General features: G+C 47.6%; 1 protein-coding gene and 1 pseudogene across 1 annotated transcript in view; both read right to left on the bottom strand.

Moving 5' to 3' along the window:
• LOC143657596 (inhibitor of carbonic anhydrase-like) overlaps positions 1 to 21,192 on the bottom strand; it is a 41,599-nt gene that overhangs the window by 6,760 nt on the left and 13,647 nt on the right. Inside the window, exons 6-13 of the mRNA XM_077130158.1 lie at positions 20,957 to 21,012; positions 17,183 to 17,361; positions 15,802 to 15,973; positions 14,078 to 14,220; positions 13,354 to 13,444; positions 12,237 to 12,278; positions 8,767 to 8,925; positions 1,526 to 1,676 (exon numbers count right to left, since the gene is read on the bottom strand). Coding sequence (XP_076986273.1) covers positions 1,526 to 1,676; positions 8,767 to 8,925; positions 12,237 to 12,278; positions 13,354 to 13,444; positions 14,078 to 14,220; positions 15,802 to 15,973; positions 17,183 to 17,361; positions 20,957 to 21,012 — 993 coding nt within the window. The remainder of the gene's footprint in view (positions 1 to 1,525; positions 1,677 to 8,766; positions 8,926 to 12,236; positions 12,279 to 13,353; positions 13,445 to 14,077; positions 14,221 to 15,801; positions 15,974 to 17,182; positions 17,362 to 20,956; positions 21,013 to 21,192) is intronic.
• LOC143657595 (myelin transcription factor 1-like protein pseudogene) lies at positions 3,810 to 6,063 on the bottom strand (annotated as a pseudogene).

The following is a 21,192-nucleotide window of genomic DNA, read 5'->3' as shown; positions in this document are numbered from 1 at the left end:
GATGAGGTGGAAGATGTGATTTTAACGGAGTCTGTTCACTCTCTGAGGTCTACTCTGTATGAATAAAAGTGAACATGCATCCCTGGACGTGCTGCTCATGCTTAATCCCAGGAAAAATGTTTCTCTGTATTCAAGGTACATTCTGTTTGCAGAAACATCAAGCACATTAAAAAGTCAGTTTTGTGACCTTCAGCCAGTTGGTAATTTCTGTTTATTGTCAGGAGCACCCCTCCAGTTTCCTCTCCCTCTTATCTCCAGGCTCCTTTATACATAGTGAGGCTCAATTATTTTCATTCAAACTTCCTGAGCAACCTCACCCTAATTCTTTCCTTCATGCCCCATCATAGACCCCCGGTGCTGGCCAAGGCTGCACATCTGCCTTAGGTGTGGAAGCACCTCAGCAGCTGGGGACTGGACATTCCCCATCATTAACTCCACTTGTGCACTCTCAGAGGCTGCTGTTCCTGCCTTCCTCTCTTTACACGAGACAAAGAAAAGTTAAACTATTTTTAGCCTAGCTTTAACATTCACTATATCCTGTTATAATGGGATTTCTGAAAATGTGTAACTTATGTAAAGCCCTGGAAAGAGGCAAGAGTTGGGAGAGAGCAGGACACAGTAGTCTGGCAGGGAGTTCCACTGGTGTCCATGGATAAAAAGGGTACTTTCTAAAGCCTTAGACAACTGATGACAGCAATGTCATCTGGCCTTCCTTCTTCCCTTCCTGTCCTCTTACCTTCTCCACACAACAGCCAGAGAGATTATTTTGAACTACTTCACGGATCATGACATTACTGCCTCAAAGCATCCGATGCTCTCCATTGCACTCAGAATGAACTCTGCCTCCTCGGCCAGGCCAACAGGATCCACGGCGTGACCACACCTGCTGCTCAAGCTTCCTTCCACACCTGGTCCCCTGCCCCCTCCATGCTGTCACCACAGGTTCCTCTGCAGCACTTACCACAGCAGGAAGTGTCTCAACCATGATTTATGTGCTTATCGTGCTACTTTCTCCCAGGGGCTCTGGGAGGATGGGGACATGTTTGTCTTGTTTGCTGCTGCAACCCCTCTACTTGGACCAATGCCTGCCACACATTAGGTGCTCCATAAATATTTCTCGAATGGACAGAAAAACTCATTCTTGGTACTGGAGATATGAGGAGGAGTCCAGGGGTATCTTTTTTGAAAATGCCACTCCTCAGCCAGGTATAAGAAGCACATGTTCAGTATCAGTTTGGATTTCAGGCTGAGACCCAGAACGATTCCCTGACTTGTCTGCAGTCACACAGGAGAAAGAAGAAAAGCAAGAAGGATGTGACTCTGCCCCTAACATGCCTGCCTTAGTCAGCTGCGTCTGCAGGAAACTGGAGCACTTGAGGCTACTCAGAATCAGCAACCGAGTCCCTGCACGTCTGTTTCCTAATTCCAGCTCCTCCTAAATGCAGCCCCCGGTGCTGGGATGGTGGACAGGTGAAAGGACCAGAAGCCGGTTGGTGTCGAAGGGAAGGGGGTCGCAGACACTCGCCTGAAAGCTCCACTGGAGCCGTAGTATCTCTCGTGGCTGTTGGGAGCACACTTGTGGGCCCCGCTGGGCAGAGGGCTGCTGCCGCTGCACAGGGAGCAGAGACTGGAGTTGACGTCTGACCCAGGGGCACAGCTGCGGAAGAAGAATTCATCTGTGCAAAAGGACAGCGGAAGGTCAGCTCTTTCTTCCTGCCTGGGTTGGCAAGAAAGCTTCAGACCACGACCTTGAAATTGCTTAAATGGTGTAAAGACACATTCGGTTAATTAGGAGCATATTATTAAAAACAAAGTAGCTAATGGAATAAAAAAAGATTCCAGCTGGAAGAAAGTAAAGGGAAATTGTTTGAAGTTGAAACAAGGGGTCTGTGAAATCATAGAAGCCCACCCTGTCCTGGTAGTGATGTGGAAGATTGGTCACAGATTTTAACCCTAAGAGAGTGGACAAAAATAGAAGACTTCGGTGGCGGAACCAGTGCCACGTGCTTCCTGACCTCTGCTGCCCTTGCCTTTTCCTTAAGGTTTGCCTTGGTGACTTCCAGTCCAGGAAGGGCCTAAAGATGCACAGCCGCCCCGTCCTGGGGTGAGAAAACCAGGCACCAGCCCTGCCCTCTTGAAACCTGCTCCAGCAGAGAGCAGCAGTCATAACTCAGGTCACCACACCAGGGAATTTGTGTTTCCCTTCTGGCTTTGGGGAAAACAAATCTGGTTCAACAAGGCTGCAGAAAATGGCAATTGGTATAGACCCAGGAGTTAGGGAGAAGCTTCAAGCTGAGAGAAGAATGAGTAGTGAAGGCTGGAGAGAGAAGAACTTTGCTGACAGGGAACAGCATCTACAAAGGCCTGGGGAAGGGGATGGGGGGAGAGGGCGGCACGGCGACCTTAGAGGAGGCCATTGAGGCTAGACCACAAGAGCCGGGAAGCGGGTAGGGGTGGGAATCCAGACCACATGTGACCTTTTTTTTTTTCACTTTAATTTATGCATTTTTATTTTCTCTCTCTCTTTTTTTTTTTGTTTGACCTGGGGTCTCAATGAATATTACAAGCCAAGAAGGAATCCTCACAACATCCCTATGAGGTAGGCTGGTGGAGGGTCTGTACAGGGTAATTATTGACTCTACCTCAAAGCATCAACTTGAAAGGTCCTGCAAGTCAAAGGAGCTTTCTGAACTACATACAGTTATCCTTGTCGGTTACCATGAAGTTTCGGTTTTATTCTACAGTGCTTCCCACCTCACTTTTGAACCAATGAACTGTATTTTCTATATCAAGGGAACCGAGAAAGCATTAGTTCCAGAGTTTGAATAATATCAATGTACACATTAAATTTTAATACATCTTCAGTTTACTTGTACATAAATAGACAAAAATTAATTATTACTCTTTTAATATCCTCCACTTGTTGCTCTGGATGAGAACCAAGCAAAGTGTTATCTCAGTAAGTTAAAGAGGTTTGAGGCTTGAGTTTATCTGGCATAACACGTTACCTTATCCATGATAAATAATGTCCAGTTCATGGTTAACTATCAAAGTTCAGCAATAGAAATAACAAAAGGCAAATTTCTAAGAAATTCCATTCATTAATTGGTTGTAATGGAGAAATTACTATAATTACTATTATTTGAAGTGAATGGGACCCACTTTCTAAAATGCCTTTATGAAGAGTTAGAGAGTGCTGCATTATAGAAGAAATAGTGTGATCTGATAAGATATTGTTACTGAAGGAACTGACCAAAGTACATAAAGAATAGAATGTTGAAAAGGACACATGCACAAATTATTCTAGAGAAATCTACTGAAAATCTTAAATGGATTAGTCCATGTTTCTTTGTTATGGGGAAGCCACCCAACAGCCTTTCTGACTCAGATGAAAAGGTAATTGATGGAGCAGTGTCATCTATTAAAAGGTTATAGGGAAAAAAAGTATTCTTTGTGGTTTCCTCAGTTGAGACAGACAATGTAACTGGTAAAAATTGGTCATTTAAATATTAGACTTTTTATAGTAGCCATTTAATTGAGGATCCATTAATAGAAATGGGCCATTTAAAAAGTTGGTGAGGTTTTGATTTCCTAGAAAGAGTTGATCAAAGTTTTGCAAAGACAGGTGTAGAAATGGTTGTTAACTTTTAGGTTAAGCAAAATGAAGGAAAAGCCATCCATCCACTGGAAGATAAGGTCTTGCTTCCAGGAAGAGGCAGAAAGGAGAGAAGTGACCAATCCTATGCTGCTCTAGAGGATGTGAAGGACAAACCACCTCTCTCTGAAAATGCTGATGGTGAAGAGGATCCAAGATGAAATAAGGTAAGAAGGAAGTGCTGAAACTGTAGAAATAGGACCAGTGAGTTTAGCAGGTCTGCTTGGAATTTCAGATCAACACAAGGGCCAAGCCCAGTGTCAAGGGATGCAAACAAATGAAAACTAAACCAGTCAGATAAATATTCTGGTCCCTGGGGGGGTTAGAGACACTAACCAGTTGAAAGCAATGCTAGATACAAGTTATACAAAGGCTATTTTCTTGTTTACAGCTGGACTGATGGAACTGGAGATATGCCAAACTTTTGCAAAGTGTTCCTCATCAAGAAATTCAAAGGAATGTTACCATGCTCTAATGCGCTGGCCAAGTTCCAACTGCAGTTAATCACGTCTTGACCATAAGGGAAATATGGCTTCATGCCATGAAAAAAGTTGCCTTAACAAAGTGGGTTAAATTGTTCTTGCTAATGCTGTCCATTTTGAGATTCTAAAGGCTACTTTGTCCATTAGGCACTGCTTTGGATGATGCTACAGACTTTAAAGCTGTTAAGTAAGAGGATAAGAGGATACCCTCCAAGTGTTTAAATTCCATGAAGATAACACCAAGAGTCTTGTGACGAAATTGCTAGTTCAGGAAGTCACTGAACATGAGCAGGTGACCTATGGCACTAGCGCCTTGAACAGGGATCTTGAGTTCTCGTGAACTGGAGGCCTGCATACTTCGAATGCTTTTGTCAGCCAGTGGGCAGCCAGACAGTTATTAAATCCTTTTTGTTCTCCTTGCACTAAGGATACTTGGGCCTGGGACTCAGGATGGTCAGTTCCCCAGGATACCTTCTTTCTTCTAGAGCTTCCTGGAATGTATATACGTCTTCTGGAGTAATTTCTTTGGACTCATCCTCATCTCTTCTTCTGGGTTTCATTTTGGTGTAGTCCACTGGCAAATCCCAGCAGTCCCCCTCGTTCAGTTGGAAACACTGATTGTTCATCACTGCCTGTTGTTGGGGAGACATGGGCTCCAGGGGAGTCAAAATGGGGCAACAGCCATCTCGCAACCTCTGCTTATTCATGCTGAGATCCAGAGTCCCGTTTTCATCCACCTTCATATCAGGATTCCTGGCTGCACAGAGGTCCTGAGGCTTCGTGGAGAGGTGCTGAGGCATCTCTCGGCAGCGGGCGGACAGGTTGAGGATGGCCGTGGCAGCCATGTGGGCCGCCTCTGTGTCATGCTTGTAGTCAAAGCTGCTTTTGCTGCAGGTGCTGCTAGCACTGCTGCCGCCCCCGCAGCTCATGTTACTGCTGCTGCTGGGGGCATAGCTGCTTGTGGTGCTGCTGGTCGGGTTCGAATTCTTACAATACCGCTTATCATCATATCCTTTGGGGGATATATCCCTGGTTTGCACCTTGGGAGCTATGGCTCGCTTGCCATAAGTATGGTTGTCATAACTGTTGTACTCAAAGGAAGTCTTGAAATATTTCTCAATTCTTTGGCCAAGTTGGAACAAGGAGTGGTGGTGGGGACATTGTTCCAGTAGCCATATTGAGGAACCTCTAGTTGCTTTACAAAGCACATTGGCCTTAGGACTCGGTCTGATGCCTGGTTGGATTTTGATACATCACAGCTCTGGTGTTTTTCTTGAGCCTTGTGTTCTCAAGTTCTTCTTGTTCTCTTGCATGGCAAGAATTTCTGGAGGGACCCTATGTTTGTGCGGGCATCCGGATAAACTGCGATGATGAGGGTAAAGCGCAGTCACATGGCCAGTTCCACCAACACCCAGGGGTTGGACACTTGCTCTCTTTCTTTTCTGTTCTTGAGGGATCATTTTCTTCTTCTTCCTCTTCTTCATCCTCCACATCTTCTCCATCATCATCATCATCTTCTTCTTCCTCAATCTCTTTCTCTTCTTCTCGATCTACCTCCTCAACCTCATCATCTTCATCCCCTTGCTCCTCACTGTCCTTAGAATATTCTTCCTCTTCATCTTCTTCCTTCTCGCCCACACCTTCAGTTCCATCACTTTCATAACATTCATCTACTGAGGAGCTGGCTGCTTTAACTGCAAATGGTTTTCGTTTAGGAGCAGGTTCTTGGGGCTGTTTATCTTGTGTTTTTCTTTTTTTAGCCAACCATATACACTTCTGTGTCTTGCATATTTGCCAGTAACATGACCACTGCCATCACAGCCAGGAGTGGGACAGCTGAACAGCTTTTGTATGGCTGGTTCCATGGGAACTCGAACACCTTTTGGAGCGTGCGCAATGGCATTTCTCCTGGGTATCCACCTCCATTTTGCAGGAAGTTTTCTCTCCTAAAAACAGAGGCAGTGTGACTCAGCAGGCAAGACACAGGTTTGAGAGTCAGGAGTTCTTTCTATGTTTTAATCCTGGCTTTTTGCAGCTTGTAACTGGGGTGAAGTCACTCAGTTTCTTTGTGCCTCGATTTCTCCATCTTTATGTGGCTCCTTGGATATCCATACATTTGCCTGACCAACTGGAACCTTTCTTGACAGAATTTTGTTGATAATTTGAGAGATACAAATACTTGGTTGGATTTGAAACTACATTTTTTTTTCTTCTTCCACCAGATGTGGTCACTCTGAACTCATTCACTGGGGTACTTGCTCTTAGGTCCCGGCCTTGCTCTCACAGTCCTTCAGGGTTTGAAGACGCCCACTGGATGCGTTTTCACCAGTTCTCCTCCATGTTCATTTTCACACTCTATGGTTCTTCAAATGGCAAAGTGGATTGGACAGATGTCCAGGAAATAATGGCATGTATCTTGTCCTCTGCAACAGCTTCTGTGTGTTCTTTCCAAAGGGGACTGCCTCTAGAAGGCAAGAAGGAAACTGGGTCTTTGCTTTCTTGGCTCTTGTCAGCCACATGTGACCTTTTACAGCATTGTATAGATTTTGTTCTTTTTCCTTAGAGAAATGCAGAGCCTTTGAAAGGTTTTAGACAATGGCTGGGCCGGGGGTAAGAGCAGGATCTAGTCAGAACTGCACTTTGCAAAGACCAGTCTGGCCGCAGGGTGGACAGCATCCAGGGCGGACCTGGGGTCCAGGCAGCAGCTGTTGCGCTATGCAGGGGTATAAGGGCAGTTTGGGCTAGAGCAGTGCAGACAGGATGGAGATAACGGAAGGAGGTGAGATGTACCCAACTGCTAATGAATGGGTGTATCAAACTGGGTTTCCAACTGGGGCAACAGGATGGACTGTGGAGCCCTCCACCAAGCTAGGTCGTTCTGGAGAGATCTGGAGGCCCGGCAAGGGAGAGGAAGCATTCACTTTTGGATAGGTTGAGCTTAAGGCACTTTAAAAATATTTGACTAGCTATGTTAAATAAGCAGTTCAATATATACATATTGGGAGATCAAGGAGAGATCTGTGCTAAGGATACAAATGTAAGAGTTATCAGCATGCAGATATAAAATTAATAATGATGGCAGCCAGCATTTATCTAGTGTTTACTACATGTCTCGCTTTATATCTGTGATAATTGTTTAGATGGTTACTGAGGCTGCAGGGATGGATGAGAGTTCTTGGGGATTGAGTTTAAAAAGACAATAGGAGTTGTTTTAAGCAACTCAAGCATTTATTAGCCAGGTTGGGAAAGGGGAACTTTGCAAGGTAGGAGAAAAAACCAAGCTGGTGCATTTTCCCCCAAGTCAAGAGACTAGAGCATTTTAAAGTGATCTGAAGAAAGGCTGCTGAGAGGAAGAGAACTGCAAGTGAGCAACGTGGGGGCCCCAGAGTCCTTCCTGCAGGATGCTGCAGAGATGCCAGATGGTGGGGAACTGAACAGCGAATGAGAGGAGAGTGGTGCAGATGACTTTGAGGAAATTTGGTTCAAAGGAGAGGAGACAAGTGTTAGGTGATTAGGAAGTCATAAACCCACCACATGGGAAAAAGGGACCACCCCAAGACTGGCCCCCGGAGGCTAAAACCACCTCTAACGGATGGTTAACTGAGCAAAGTGCAGTCAGAACATTCCACCTTTAACAGATGGTCCAACGGTTAAATTGAGCTAAGTGCGGTCAGAACATCCTGTTAAAGTAAGAAACAAAGCCACAAGGGAAAACCCCAAGAAAGCCCCCTAGTAATGAGTGTGTGACACTACCATCAGCTGGTCCCATAAAACTTAACTGTACTTAACTGTAATCGGGGCCGGTCTGGTTCTTCACCAACTGAGCCCGTCCTTCTTTAGGACGTATTTCTTCCTCTCTTTCCTCTCTGCTTCTAACAACTCACTTTGCTCTCCCAACTTCGACTTGAGTTTCAATTCTTTGTCTCGGTGAGCCAAGGACCAGGACAGCCAGCCAGGTAAGGCTGGGCCAACGAAAGGAAGGTAGGTGTTGGTGGAGAAGGTGGGGGGTGGGTGGGGTGGAGAAATGTGGAAGAGATTGGGTGTGCTTACATATTGAAGGAAACTGCTGGATACACCAGAGGGAGGAACGGCAACTGGAGCTCCGGGGAGAAAGTAAGGGAGGGAAAAGGAGAGTGGGCAAGGGGATTCCTGCAGAGTGGGTGTGTCACAGGGTTGGTAGAGAGGTGCAGGGAAGTTTCAGGTCTTGGCAAGAATGCTGCGGAAATGACTAATCTGGGAATCTAGCAGAGATGAGGATGACGGTGAAAGCTAAAGCACTTAATGGTTTACTGGTATAAGGTCTTCAATTAAGAAAAGAGCAAATTCAGTTTATATGTGAGAGCAACACATACTCCGCTGCTGCTTTGCAACTCCAGCTTGTTCCCTAATCCAGTTACAACACATGGAATGAGGTTAATTCCTAGGGATCTGCCCTTGGGCCAAACCACTCCCCTCCAAGGCAAGAAGATGGGAGAGGGGTGGTACTGCTGAAGCCGAAGGATGTAGGAGGCTCACCCACAAAGTTAGCCAAGCCCTCACCCCCACCCAATTTATGGCATCCCTTGCTAGTCACTAAACTGGAGTCCTTCCCTACACAGATACAGGCCCACCCTGCGCAGACACACTTACCAAATTTGCAGGACCCTGTCTGGTTGTATATTAAACTCATGGGGATGTGCCAGCCTGCAGAGGTGCCCACCGCAGTGTGGCAGGACTTCTTGCCTTGCAGAGACTGCCAGGTGAGGTCAGGGTCCGACTTCTTAGCCACGGCCACAACGTAATAATAGCCTTGCAACAGAGATCCAAGAAAACGAAGACAATTTTCAACACCTTCATGGCCCGGTGAAAAGGTTTTCTAGAACTTCAGCATCTAGCGCCTAGCACTTTCCCCGTGGAGGGGGAATGTTTTAAACCCCTACTTCACTGTAGTAGGGACCCTTCCCATGTGCTATCGTTATTAGGTACTGTGCCAGGCATACTCATGATACTGCTCTCCATATATGTCTATACACATACACACTTCTTTTTTTCACATTTATCTTTTAATGGAATCCTTCTATACAATATATAATATTGTGGAAGACTTTTTATGTCCGTAGAAACAGATACAGCTACGCTTATTCTGGTTATTGGTTGAATCTAGGTTCTAATGTGCTGTATGGATGTCCCATATTTTATCCTGCAATTCCCCTGTTGGTGGACAGTTGCATTGCGACCTATTCTTCCCTATTATAAACCACTTGTCTGTTTAAATCTTTGTACATATAAGTGTGGTCTTGTTTAAATATTTCTACTGAAGAAAAGTTCCTGACAAGGACTTTACTGCATAACAAAGGACAACTTCTACTGCATTCAATTTCCAAAAATAATGCTAGATAGCTTTGGTGGGATTGGACGTTCTTGCTTGCTCCTGATGATAATGGAAATACTGTTATTATTTCATGTATTTCTATCCCAATAGTATAAAAGCAAAATATCCTAGTTGAATAAGGCATGAACTACAAAGTTTAATTTATAATGAGATTAGCATTCATTGAGGCAGGGGGAAGACCTGTCTTGCCAGTTATTTCTTAAATGTCCTCAGGCAAGTCACTCAGCATCAAGGAGCCTGAATTTCTTGGTGAAATGAGGACACTGGTTTCCATCCCAGTGAGTTACTGGGGGATCCGATGTGCTAAGGGCTGAGAAACTACTGGATGTCAGGAATGGGAAAGGCTGGTGATGCAGGGAGGTCTCCTGCAGTGGGTTTTGTGGTGGAAGCAGTGCCAGACCCTTCGCTCGGTGAGGCAGGTTCTCCGGAGGTCACAGCAAGTCTTGCCAGCGGGATTTTGCTCCTCTACCCATGCCAGTGACCAAAACTGGTTGCAGTGCCATCCTTGGGGGGTAACCATTTCTGCACACACAGCATTAATGACTGTCGCCCCCTCCCACTTTGGTGTGTGTCTGTGTCTCCATCTCTGCTCAGCTCGCTCCTTCCCCATCACAGGAAGCTCACCCTGTCGGTGTCCCACTTGCCTTGTAAGCACCCTTGTTGGCCTACATTTGCAGATCACTGCACTTCCTGGCAATCTGAACCACTCCTGAAGTGGTTAAAGTTGTTGCTGACAATAAATGATCAGAACAGAATCCATGGCTGATGAGACACCGGCTTTGCTAGGGTTGGGGGTGAAGGCACAGTTCCCAGAAGGCAGATTAGCCATGAAAGACAAGGCCCGAGGGGCAGCATCTCCCAGGACCTGGGTCCTGGCCACCTGAAGGGAGCTGAGGCAGGGGAGCAGGACAGTGATGGACTCGTGGAGGGTGGGCCCAGCACAGGGCCTCTGTGGCCCAGTGTTGCTGCAGGATCAGCCCATTCCATGCTGCCTGGCCTGCCGCGCTCCAAACCCAGCCCAGCTCTACCAGTCTCTCATCTCACTCAGAAACTCCAACCTCAAGGGAGTGCCTATTTTCCATTTCCAGAGCGTCCATCACAATGGTTTTCAAACCTTAATGTGCATCATAATCACCTGGAGGTCTTGGTAAAATACAGATCACTGGGTCCTCCCTAAAGTTTCTGGCTCAGGTGGTGTGCTGGTTTGAAAGGACCTGTGTACCCTAGAAAAGCCATGTTTTAATCCTAATCAATCTTATGGGAGCAATGGTTTCTTCTAAATCCTATTCAGTACTCTAGGTTGGAAACTTGATTAGGTTATCTCCACGGAGATGTGGAGAAATGTGACTCCATCAATTGTGGGTATTGAACTTGATTAGATGGAGACATGTCTCCACCCATGCTACACGGGTCTTGATTAGTTGATCGGAATCCTATAAAAGAAGAAGTATTTTGGAGAAAGCTTCAGAATGCTGCAGAACCATGAAGCAGAGAGTCCACCAGCCAGCAACTTTTGGAAATGAAGGAAAATGCCTCCTGGGGAGCTTCATGAAACAAGAAGCCCAAAAAGAAAGCTAGCAGATTTTGTCAGGTGCACTTGCAACTGAGAGAGTAACCCTGAACGTCATCGACCTTCTTGAAACAAGGTATCTTTCCCTGGACGCCTTAGATTGGACATTTCCATAGACTTGTTTTAATTTGGACATTTTCTCAGCCTTAGAACTGTAAAGTAGAAACTTATTAAATTCCCCTTTTTAAAAGTCCTTCAGTATATTGCACTCCGGCAGCTAACAAACTGGAACAGGTAGGGTCCGGAAATTTTCATTTCTAACAAGTTCCTAGGTGATGCTGATGCAGGTGACCACTCTCAGAGAACCACTGCTCTATCTTATGCCCAAGATCAGGCACTTCAGGGACAGATTCAGACCCTCTCTGCCTACCAGGAAACATGAGCATAAGCAAGTATCTACATCTCACTTGCTTATCCATGTTCTATCCACTAGTGTGCATGCTCCTTAACCTAGGAAAGTAGTTTTCAAATCACTCACCTTTGAAGGTAGGGGAAAGGAAGGGGGTAAAGCAGGACTTGTGAGCAGGCGATGGTCTCCTACTCTTAAAAACCAGGCTGACACCCCTGCTATGGCATTCCAGCTGGCTAAAAGCTCAAGGGTTGCTTTTATTTTTCTACTCATCTTCATTAGCAGCATCTAGGAATCTCCTCTTGCACGAGGCTTCCACTCAGTCCCATAAGTGCCAGGAATGGGTTTCTGCCCCAGTGCTGAGATGGGCAGGCAGCATGCAAGCCAGAGCAATGTCGGGGGTCAGGGAGGGTTTCCAGTTACTCCACCTGTTCTCAAGTCCAGGTGCTGCCACCTCCTGCTGTGTGGCCCTGGGCAAGTCACACAGTCTGAGCCTTGGATTCCCCATCTACAGAAGCGGGACAGTAATACCCACATGCTGTAGGACTGCTGAGAAAAGCAAATGGAAATAGTACAAGCAGAAGTCCTTTGTCATCTGTAAAGCACCCTACAAATATTAATTATCGAAGCCACATGACAGATATACACCTTGACGAGTAACTGGTTTCTTCCCTGCCCCCCCACCATGCCAGCTTTAGTAATCTCGGCTTACTGTTAAGGCTGTGCTCACCCTCTCCCCAGCAGTGGACCTTCACCTCTGATAATTGAAATTACTCGAATTAGTATTGGTAATACTAATTCTGACTCACCTTCCATGGGTGCATTCACACACTTAGATCCCAGTTTGACATCTTTAAGGAATAAAAATAAAACAATCATCAAGGTACATGGCCCTGACTATCATTAATAGATCCAAAGTCATGATCTTCTCATTCTCAATGATCAAGAATGAGAAGAAGCCCAACAGAGCAGTTTATCATTATTATCAACAGGCTAAGTTTCTGCAGGCCCACTTTTACCCTCTCTTCCCTTTTCTTTGCTATCTGAATATTAGATTCCATCCCAGAATCTCCCCAACACTCAGGCAGAGAAAGAACGCGAGGTGCCCTTTGAAAGGTGCAGAAACCACTGAAGGGCCTCACAAAGATCTCCTTGTATCAGGTGCTTATTGCAAAGGATCCCCCACCTTCCTTCCCCCGGAGCCCTGGACTGTGGAAGGAGGTGACTGTAGTCCTGCTGGGCTGGAGGAGAAAGCGCCCAGTCACTGAGACCTTGATTCTACCAGAAATGCCACACCAGAGATACAGCTATTTGCTTCACAGCACTGGTTTGTTGTGAATGCTATGTGCGTGGTTTCCCATGCCCAGCCTGGCATTGGAGGCATTTAATAATTGATTTATGGGGGAAATCCTCTTTTCCCTGGCTTTATTTTTCCATCCGGATGGACTCCACTAGAGACCTTTCCTGACCTGGTGGCCTCACTCCCTCCATCTCCAGCGAAAGAGGAGTGAGTTAAATGACCAGTAAATTTGGCAAAAGATCTGGGCACGCATGGCTCAGTCCCTTCTTTCTTTTTCAAAGGACATAGGAGGCGGAGTTGAGACCTCACTGATGACATTTTCCTCCACCCTTGCTCATAGTGGGCAACTTTAATTCATGAGTGATTTGGCAAGCCCTGCGGCCATGCCTGCACCGTGCCCTCTACTGTCATCGTATCAGTTAGAAAGGTATTACTTCGAGCTCTTTCTGCCTAACTCCTGCATCTGTATCTTAATTACTTCTGACCTCTAGGGGAATGGAGATGTTATATACTAACTTGCTCCATTACACCAATGGAAAGTCAACACTGAACTCAATTATTTCCTTATCTTTTTATGTTCATGGCCCAGAGAACATATAACACAGAGAAGCTCTCCCTCCACTTACTGGAGTTCTCAGCCAGGACGGGCACCAGACCACACTTGCCCGCCGTGTAGATGAATCCTTCGTCCAAGCTCATGGCATCGGCCTCTCCTTTCTGGAGTGAAGAAATAAGTCACTAGCACCACAAGCCTCCTATCCCACCAGCCCTCAGAGGTTTCCATCATGTTGGCTTCCTTTGTCACATGTCCTCAAGATTTACCAAATTATGGATCACCCAGAGTTCCTCCCACGTAAATGTGGGATTTAGAAAACCGAACATGTCTTTGGCCTTTGGCCTTGGTGACCAGGAGCAAGGATAGCAGTAGAAGGCTCCGCGGACAGCTGCACATCCTCCCAGGAGATTCACGCCGGGTCCGAAATGTGCCCTCGCCACCCCTTCTTGTGACCACTGCCACCCACTCAGAGATCCACATGGCCAGAGTCAGGGAATGAATTCCATCTGCGCCTCTGGAGCATGCTTTCATCTGCTTGATGGAGTTCAAGTCTGTTCTCCTAACCTCACTGCACTGTACTCAAAGCCCTGGCACAACAGAGGCTTCCAATAAATAATTAATTTCTCGAATTAAATAATCGTTAACAATTAACTTATTATTTAGATCAATTAATTTCCCTGTCAACAAAGAAAAAAAAAAAAAACCCATACACTTGGCTATAGGTAAGGTCACCAGGCATCTGGGCAGGGGCGAGTCTGGGCACGAGCCCAGCACGCAGGTGGGGGCCCCCCTACCGCGATGGCCGCAATGCAGTCCTCGGTGCTGTCCTCCACCGTGCACTCTATGGCGCCCCCACTCACGGCGCTCCAGGTGTCACACTTGTCCCTCTCAGGGGCGCCCACTGCGCACCACAGCACCCTCTTGGAGTTGACTGCACCTGGGGGGGGGGGGTGGAGAAGAGCCAGGATTGCTGAGGAAGCCCTGAGATGGGACAGGGGACAAGGTGCCATGCTGCAGAGTGACCGCCCCCACGCAGGCCCGCGCTGAGAACAGCAGGGTTGGCACATCCCCTTCCCGCGTTCTTACCCAGCACCCTGCAGACAAAGCAGAGGACTTGGTGCTCAGAAAGAGCAGCGAAGACAGAGCGCGGCCCCTCCCTCCTGACCGCAGCTGCTCAGGCGCAGGGCCTCTGGGGGCTCTTTTGCAAGTCTGGGTTCTTCCCTGCAGGGAGGGCACCCCAGCTGGGAGTCACTTGTTCTGCTCTTGGTGGTCCTGCTTGCTTCTCCCCCTGCTGGTCTGAATCCCTTGTGGACCCCAGAAAAATCATGTCCTTTAATCCTCATTCAGTATTGCTGGCTGGGAGCTGTTTGATTGTCCCCAAGGAGATGTGACCCACCCAACTGCGCGTGGGGACTTTTGATTAGATGATTTCCATGGAGGTGTGTTTCCACCCATTGAAGGTGGGGTTGCTTACTGGAATCCTTTAAAAGAGGAAATATTTTAGAGAGAGTCCCTTTTTAGAGGCACAAAAATGACAAGAGCCAGAGCCCACACTGCCAGAGGGCTTTGGAGATGAAGAAAGAATACATCCCTGGGGGAGCTTCACGGAACAAGAAGCTTGGAGAGAAAGCTAGCAGACACTGCCATGTTCGCCATGTGCTTTTCCATTTGAGAGAGAGACTCTGAACTTCATTGGCCTTCTTAAACGAAGGTATCTTTCCCACCTTAGATTGGACATTTCTATAGACTTGCTCTAATTTGGACATTTTCATGGCCTTAGAACGTGTAAACTTACAACTTAATAAATTCCCCCTTTCAAAAGACATTCTGGGGTGGGCAATGGTGGCTCAGTGGCAGAATTCTCGTCTGCCCTGCCAGAGACCCCGCTTTGATCCCCGAAGCCTGCCCATACAAAAAAAAAAAAAAAAAAAAAAAGCCATTCTGTTTCTCGTATATGGCCTTCCAGCAGCTAGCAAACACGCCCTTACCCCATGTCCGTGCCCCCCGCGGCATGCCCACGCCTAACACAGTCACTGGCCTTTAGTAGATGCTCAGTCACTACTGGTTGACTAAGCTGGGGTTGGGGAGAAGGGAGGGAGAAAGAAATGAACACTGGTGATCCAGAGGAAGGCAGGAACTGGATTTAAAACCTCTGAAATTATAATTCCACCCCCGATGGTGACAGGGGCAGGTTCCCCCTTCAGTGGAGGGTGGCTCTTCACCATGTCCCCACAAGCGAGAGGCCTGCCGCCGTGGGAGCAGTCCCGGTGAGCGCAGAGAAGCCAGCACCATCCTCATCCTCAGTCATCTGCCATCGGAAGGTCTGTGAAATCCTTTTGTGATCTCATCATTTAGGCCTTTCTCCCCCAGCTCGGCAGGAAGTCCCCACAGTGCCCCAAAGCAGTTAGACGTCCCCTTGGGCTACGCAGGCAGGTGAAGGTCGGGTGAGGGGTATGCCTGGGAAGCTCCACGCATGCCCCCCCCGCCCCCGCCCCCGCCCCCCCAGGACCTTCCGCACCCCTGCTCAGATGCTGGAGGGCAGCGAAGTACTCGTATCCCAGGTACAGCTTGGCGTCCGCCTTAGGGGGGACCCTCAGAAACCCGCGGGCCGCGTCTGTAAACAGCAGGTCCTTCCCATGAGGAGAGCCAAAGAGCTGGAAGGGCGCCGACGTGTCTTTTCCAAAATGTTCCTAGTCAAACAATAAAAGACGCGGTGAAGCAGGGAGGCTGGCATCAAGGGGTGAAGGGAAAACAAACCCCAAATTAGAGGAGGGAAACAGAAAGGGGGAGAACATGAAAGGCCGAGGGCGAAGACTGACCAAGGCCATCCCCAAGTCCCTCCCAGGTCGCTCGGTCTCTGTCCAGGGGTCGCTTCCAGCTTGCCTGCCTGTGTCCCGGGGAAACCGCCAGGGGCTGCCCCCACCCTGACCCCAGGGCCGGATGAAGGGGCCTGGAGGCGGCCGTGTCAGGCAGTTGCCCATCTCAGATGCTGAGCGCCCACGAGGGCCATCGGTGAAGGCTGCGTCACCTCTGGCAACCTGAGCACCTGAGGCCAGAGGTGTCGTGGCTTCATCGTGGGGCAGCCGGTGCCCTGCACTAAGCCCCTGCAGCTGGGCGTCAGGAGGCCAGGGCCCTCTCCCTGCCAGGCCTGCCCCTGAGGGCCAGCTGGGGGACTGCAAGCAGCACCTTCCCCTTTCTGGCCTCCCAGACACCAAAGGGCTCTTGGCCTGTGAGTCCAGCTGACTGGCTCCACGCCATTCTTGACCGATGGCAGCACCTGCCACACGGTCTTTGAGACTTCTGTCTGCCTCTGCATGAAATGACACCCACTACCCTCCCTGGCACTTCCTCCCTCCCCTGCCACTCCTGCCCCAGTACATTCTGCCTCTGCTCATTCCTTTGGGGTGCACAGAGGTTATTCAGGGCTCAGTTATTTTCCAAGATATCCCTGCACATCTGCCCCTCTCTCATCTGCAAAGGACACAGCCCATGTCCCCAGGGTTGTACCAGTTCCACCTGGTGAGAATTCCCACGTGGACTCTTGGTCTCCGACACCTGTGAGGACTGGAGGGCAGGTCTTTGTCCAGCTCCTCTCAGAGTCCCCCAGCACAAGCAGAGAGCACTGGGAGACTGGCGGTGGGGACAAACAGGGGCTGGCCAGCGGGACGGCGCCAGGGCAGGAGGGAGAGGTGCTCGTACCCACGACACCTGCCTCTGAGAGAAGGCAAGAGGGCCGCCTCACGTGCCATGGGGTGATGTGTTTCATGGGGGGATGGGTGGCAATGTTCCTGCTGTGTCCTGAACATAAAGGACTTCTAGAGCGGCAAGAAGGCAGGGAAGGAAAGCGCCCAGTCCAAGCAGGGACCACCGAGCAGCACGGGCGATGGTGCTGGGCATACCTGTGCCTGGTCCAGAAGCTCCCAGATCAAGTCCTCCTTGCCCCCCATGCTCCGGGCCACGACGGCGTGAGAGGGGACCCGGGCCAGGTGGCATTCCTTGTATTGGTCCACTGACTTCCGGGTGTTGTCCGGGCACAGCAGCTCATATTTAGACCATTCAGCCTCGTCTGGCACGTTCTCTGGGGGAGGGAAAGGCCCGATGAGATGCGTGCAGGCAGAAGCCACGAGCTGGGGGTCCCTACACCCCAATGAATCACAAAATGCTTGGCCTGAAGAGGACTGAGACAGAATCTTTTGCAAACATGTTTTATACAGATGAGGGAGGAACCCGAACCTTGGGAGATGAGGTGACTCTCATTTCGGGTCAGACCCCGGGCTCGGAGACCTGCCCAGCTCAGGCCCCCCACTGCCCTGCATTCCCTGTGGCTCTGCCGACGTGGATGGTGACAGCAAACACTTACCAAGCACCCCAGCACCCCCATGCCTGTGCTGAAGGCTCTCCCTATAGGGCTTTATTGAATCCTCACAACAACTAGGGGTGGCCAGTAACACGATTATTGCCTTCCAGAGATGAGGAAGCTGAGGCTCAGAGAGTGAAGGTAGCTTGTCAAAGTTCCAGCCAGTCGGAGACAAGGACAAACCAGGTCCCCACTAGACAGGCAAGAGGCGGCAGGAGGGTTGAGGGATGGAAGGAGGTTGGGACCCACACAGGGTGCTCTGCAGATACAAACGGGGACCGGAAGAGCCGGTGAGGAAAACTAGCTCTCTGGTTCCCCATTGTCTAGGTGTTAGGAGGCCTTTGGGGTAGACAAAATCCCATATTAAAAGAAAGACTGGGCGGGCCATGGTGGCTCAGTGGCAGAGTTCTTGCCTGCCATGCTGGAGACCTGGGTTCAATTCCTGCAGCCTGCCCATGCCAAAGAAATAAAAAAAAGAGAGAGAGAGAAAGAGTATGGGGGTGCAAGGGGAGTTCAGTGGTAGAATTCTCGTCTGCCATGCGGGACACCCGGGTTCAAATCCTGGCCCATGCCCTTCCCCCCAAAACAAACAAGAGTAAACAAACAAACAACAGAACAAACAATTCAACAAATGGTGCTGCAAGAACAGGATACTCACATGAAAAGAGAATTAAATGTGACCCTGCCATACAGCATATGAAAAGAAAGGAATACAATTAAATTAGAGTATCTGTGAATGGTTACAATTCTAACTGGGTATGTCATGCAGAAGACAAATTTGAAAACATTATATTAAAGGGAAAATTTTAAAGCAATTTAGTAATGTTAGAATTAAATCGAAAGAATCAATATGTTATACTGGCTTCAAAAAGAAATACTTTCTCCACCGCGGTTGCTCAAGGACCCAGTGGTGGCAGGAGCAGATGTGGACATGCCACCAACTCTCGTTTTCACTCTAAAACCCAGAATTCAGTCTCTAATGAGAACCTCCTTTAAAGGCCGTAACAGGTCTCCTATCTCTGAGACAAGAGACTCTGGGCAAGGTAAATGGGAGTGGGTCTGGGACAGCCCGTTGTTTCCAGAAAGTGAAGGTGGATTCAAGTACTTTAGGCTACTCAGAAGACAGGCTCCGTGGCAGAACAGTGACAACTGGAGCGTCCAAAGGAAAATTACAAGCACAGCTATTTGGAACAACTTGCTTCTGGGAGCTGAAAGCCATACGTGACCCCACTAATTAGAATTATTGGCATCAGGACATGTCAACTGCCAAAATGCCGAGGAACCAGGCCAACGGGTCATAATGAGGGGACGATGGATTGGGAGTGGCTGAAAAAGGGAACAAAGGACCCTCCAATTACACATCATGCTAGGGAAAGACACGGAGTTGTAAGGACCAGGGGGTCCAAGTAACAGCAAGGACTTAAATTTGTCCTTGAAGTTGCAGAAGAAGTTTTTTATTGCAAAAAGAGGCTTAGCTCGGTGAACGCGGACTTACGTTTTAAACATGTTGAAGGGTACAAGTGTGTTCTGTGTGTGGCTGAATTTAATTTATTATAAAACCTAGAACTTGTAACCTCAACTTGTCTGAAATACAATTTTTCCTTTGTTTCTGATAACTTGTTCAAACTCTGGAAGGTTATGTGTTTTTTTTTTAATATAGAAAGAAAAAGGAAATACATGTATGTCCATGGCAACAATACTTATGCCACAGATTTAATTCTAGATGTGCTAATAAGTTCTGAAATCATTACAATAATTTGTGTTTGCTTACAGTTTGAAGCATTTGGGAGACATTTATAATGAAGGGAAGTGTTCAGTAGAATGTGATTAAATTTGAAATTGACATCTCAAAGAGTAAGAGAAAGCATGTTTAGTAGCTTTAAGGACTGAAAAAAATGACCAATATACAAAGAAAAAATAACAGAAATGTTCTTAACACAAAAACCCTCCTGTGGGAATGGAATTAAAAATAGGGAACTATTAAACTTTACCATCGGGGAAAACCCTAATACTGTGTCAAACATTAGGGACACCCAAATCAATAGGCCAAACCCTTGATCTTGAGATTTGCTCTTGTGAAGTTTATGTAGGTAGCAGAGAAGCTTAGACTACCTATAGGTATGCCTAAGAGTCACCACCGGACGACCTCTTTTGTTGCTCAGATGTGGCCTCTCTCTCTCTAAGCCCAACTCTGCAAAGGAAATCATTGCCCTCCCCCTACATGGGACATGACATCCTTGGGTGAAAGTCTTCCTGGCCATGTGGGAGACGACTCCCTGCGATGAGTCTGGCTCTGGCCCTGTGGAATCAACAATGTCATCCTGACCAAAAGGGGGAAAAGAAGTGCAACTAATAAGGTACCGGTGGCTGACAGTGTCCAAATAGAGTCAAGAGGTCACTCTTATGCAAGCTCAAGTTAGACGTTGCTACCTATCATAACTTGCCAACCCCCAACCAAAACCATTCCTGCTAATCCTAAAGAACATCTAGGATGTTATATAAGATTTTACAAAGGTTCCATGCACTAAGGTAACTTTCCAGAACCCTCAACTTCCATATGGGTCCCTGGACCAGATAAGTCCTGAAATGCAGAGGGCCCAGCCTTTCCAGAACATCAACTAGTTCCATCCCCTTATTCCATATTATTGACAGCCTCTTCCAAAATGAAAAAGTTAGACTGGGCATGGCCCAAATACCCCTAAAGAGTGAGAGAAAGATCAAAGGTGATGGTGGAGTTATACAGAGAAGGACGGGTTTAACAAATGAGTATGATTGCTGAATCATGACACTGATTTTTTTTTTTTTTTTAGTTTCCAGCATCTTAGAGTAGCTAGAAGTAAAAACCTAAAATTGTGGAATTGTAACCCATACCAGACTCTGAAATCTGTTCTACAGCTAATTGTTGTGATGTGCTTTGAAATGTATTACTTTTTCATATATGTTATTTTTCACCAAAAAGAAAAAGCAAGTTCTTCTAGCCTCCAGTGTTTTGGTTCAGCTAGAAGGAAAAATCTAAAATAGTGGAATGGTAAACCATAACAAACTCTGAAATCTGTATGTTGAATGGTACAAGTGTGTTCTGTGTGTGGCTGAATTTAATTTATTATAAAACCTAGAACTTGTAACCTCAAGTTGAAGTGTGCTTTGAAAATCATTGCTTTTTTCTTTCTTTCCTTTGTATATAGGCTACATTTAACAATAAAAACATTTAAAAAAAAAAAAACCCTCCTGTGGCAGCCCTAGACCTACGGACACTTTCGGGACGGAAGTGCCGTCCGGCTGGAGCGGCCCCCGCGGGACTCTGTCTAGCACTTACCAAACACAGTCACGTGCCTCACGAAACACACGTCCCCAGCACCGTCCTGCAGACACCTGTGCAGCAGGAAAGCCACAGTCAGGCCTCGCAGCTGGCGGGTCCCCGCCCTCCCTCCCCGGCCCCTGCCTCCTGGGCTTTGACCAGTGTCCAAGGCAGCTCTTGGGAAAGATGGTGCAAAAGAAGGACCCTCCCCTTCCCCTTCAGTGGCAACAGAAAGCAACAGTTTTGTTTGCTTT

Source organism: Tamandua tetradactyla, chromosome 15 (genome assembly GCF_023851605.1).
Source record: "Tamandua tetradactyla isolate mTamTet1 chromosome 15, mTamTet1.pri, whole genome shotgun sequence".
In the NCBI taxonomy this organism is placed as follows: Eukaryota; Metazoa; Chordata; class Mammalia; order Pilosa; family Myrmecophagidae; genus Tamandua; species Tamandua tetradactyla.
This window is presented reverse-complemented; position numbering and strand designations above follow the sequence as displayed.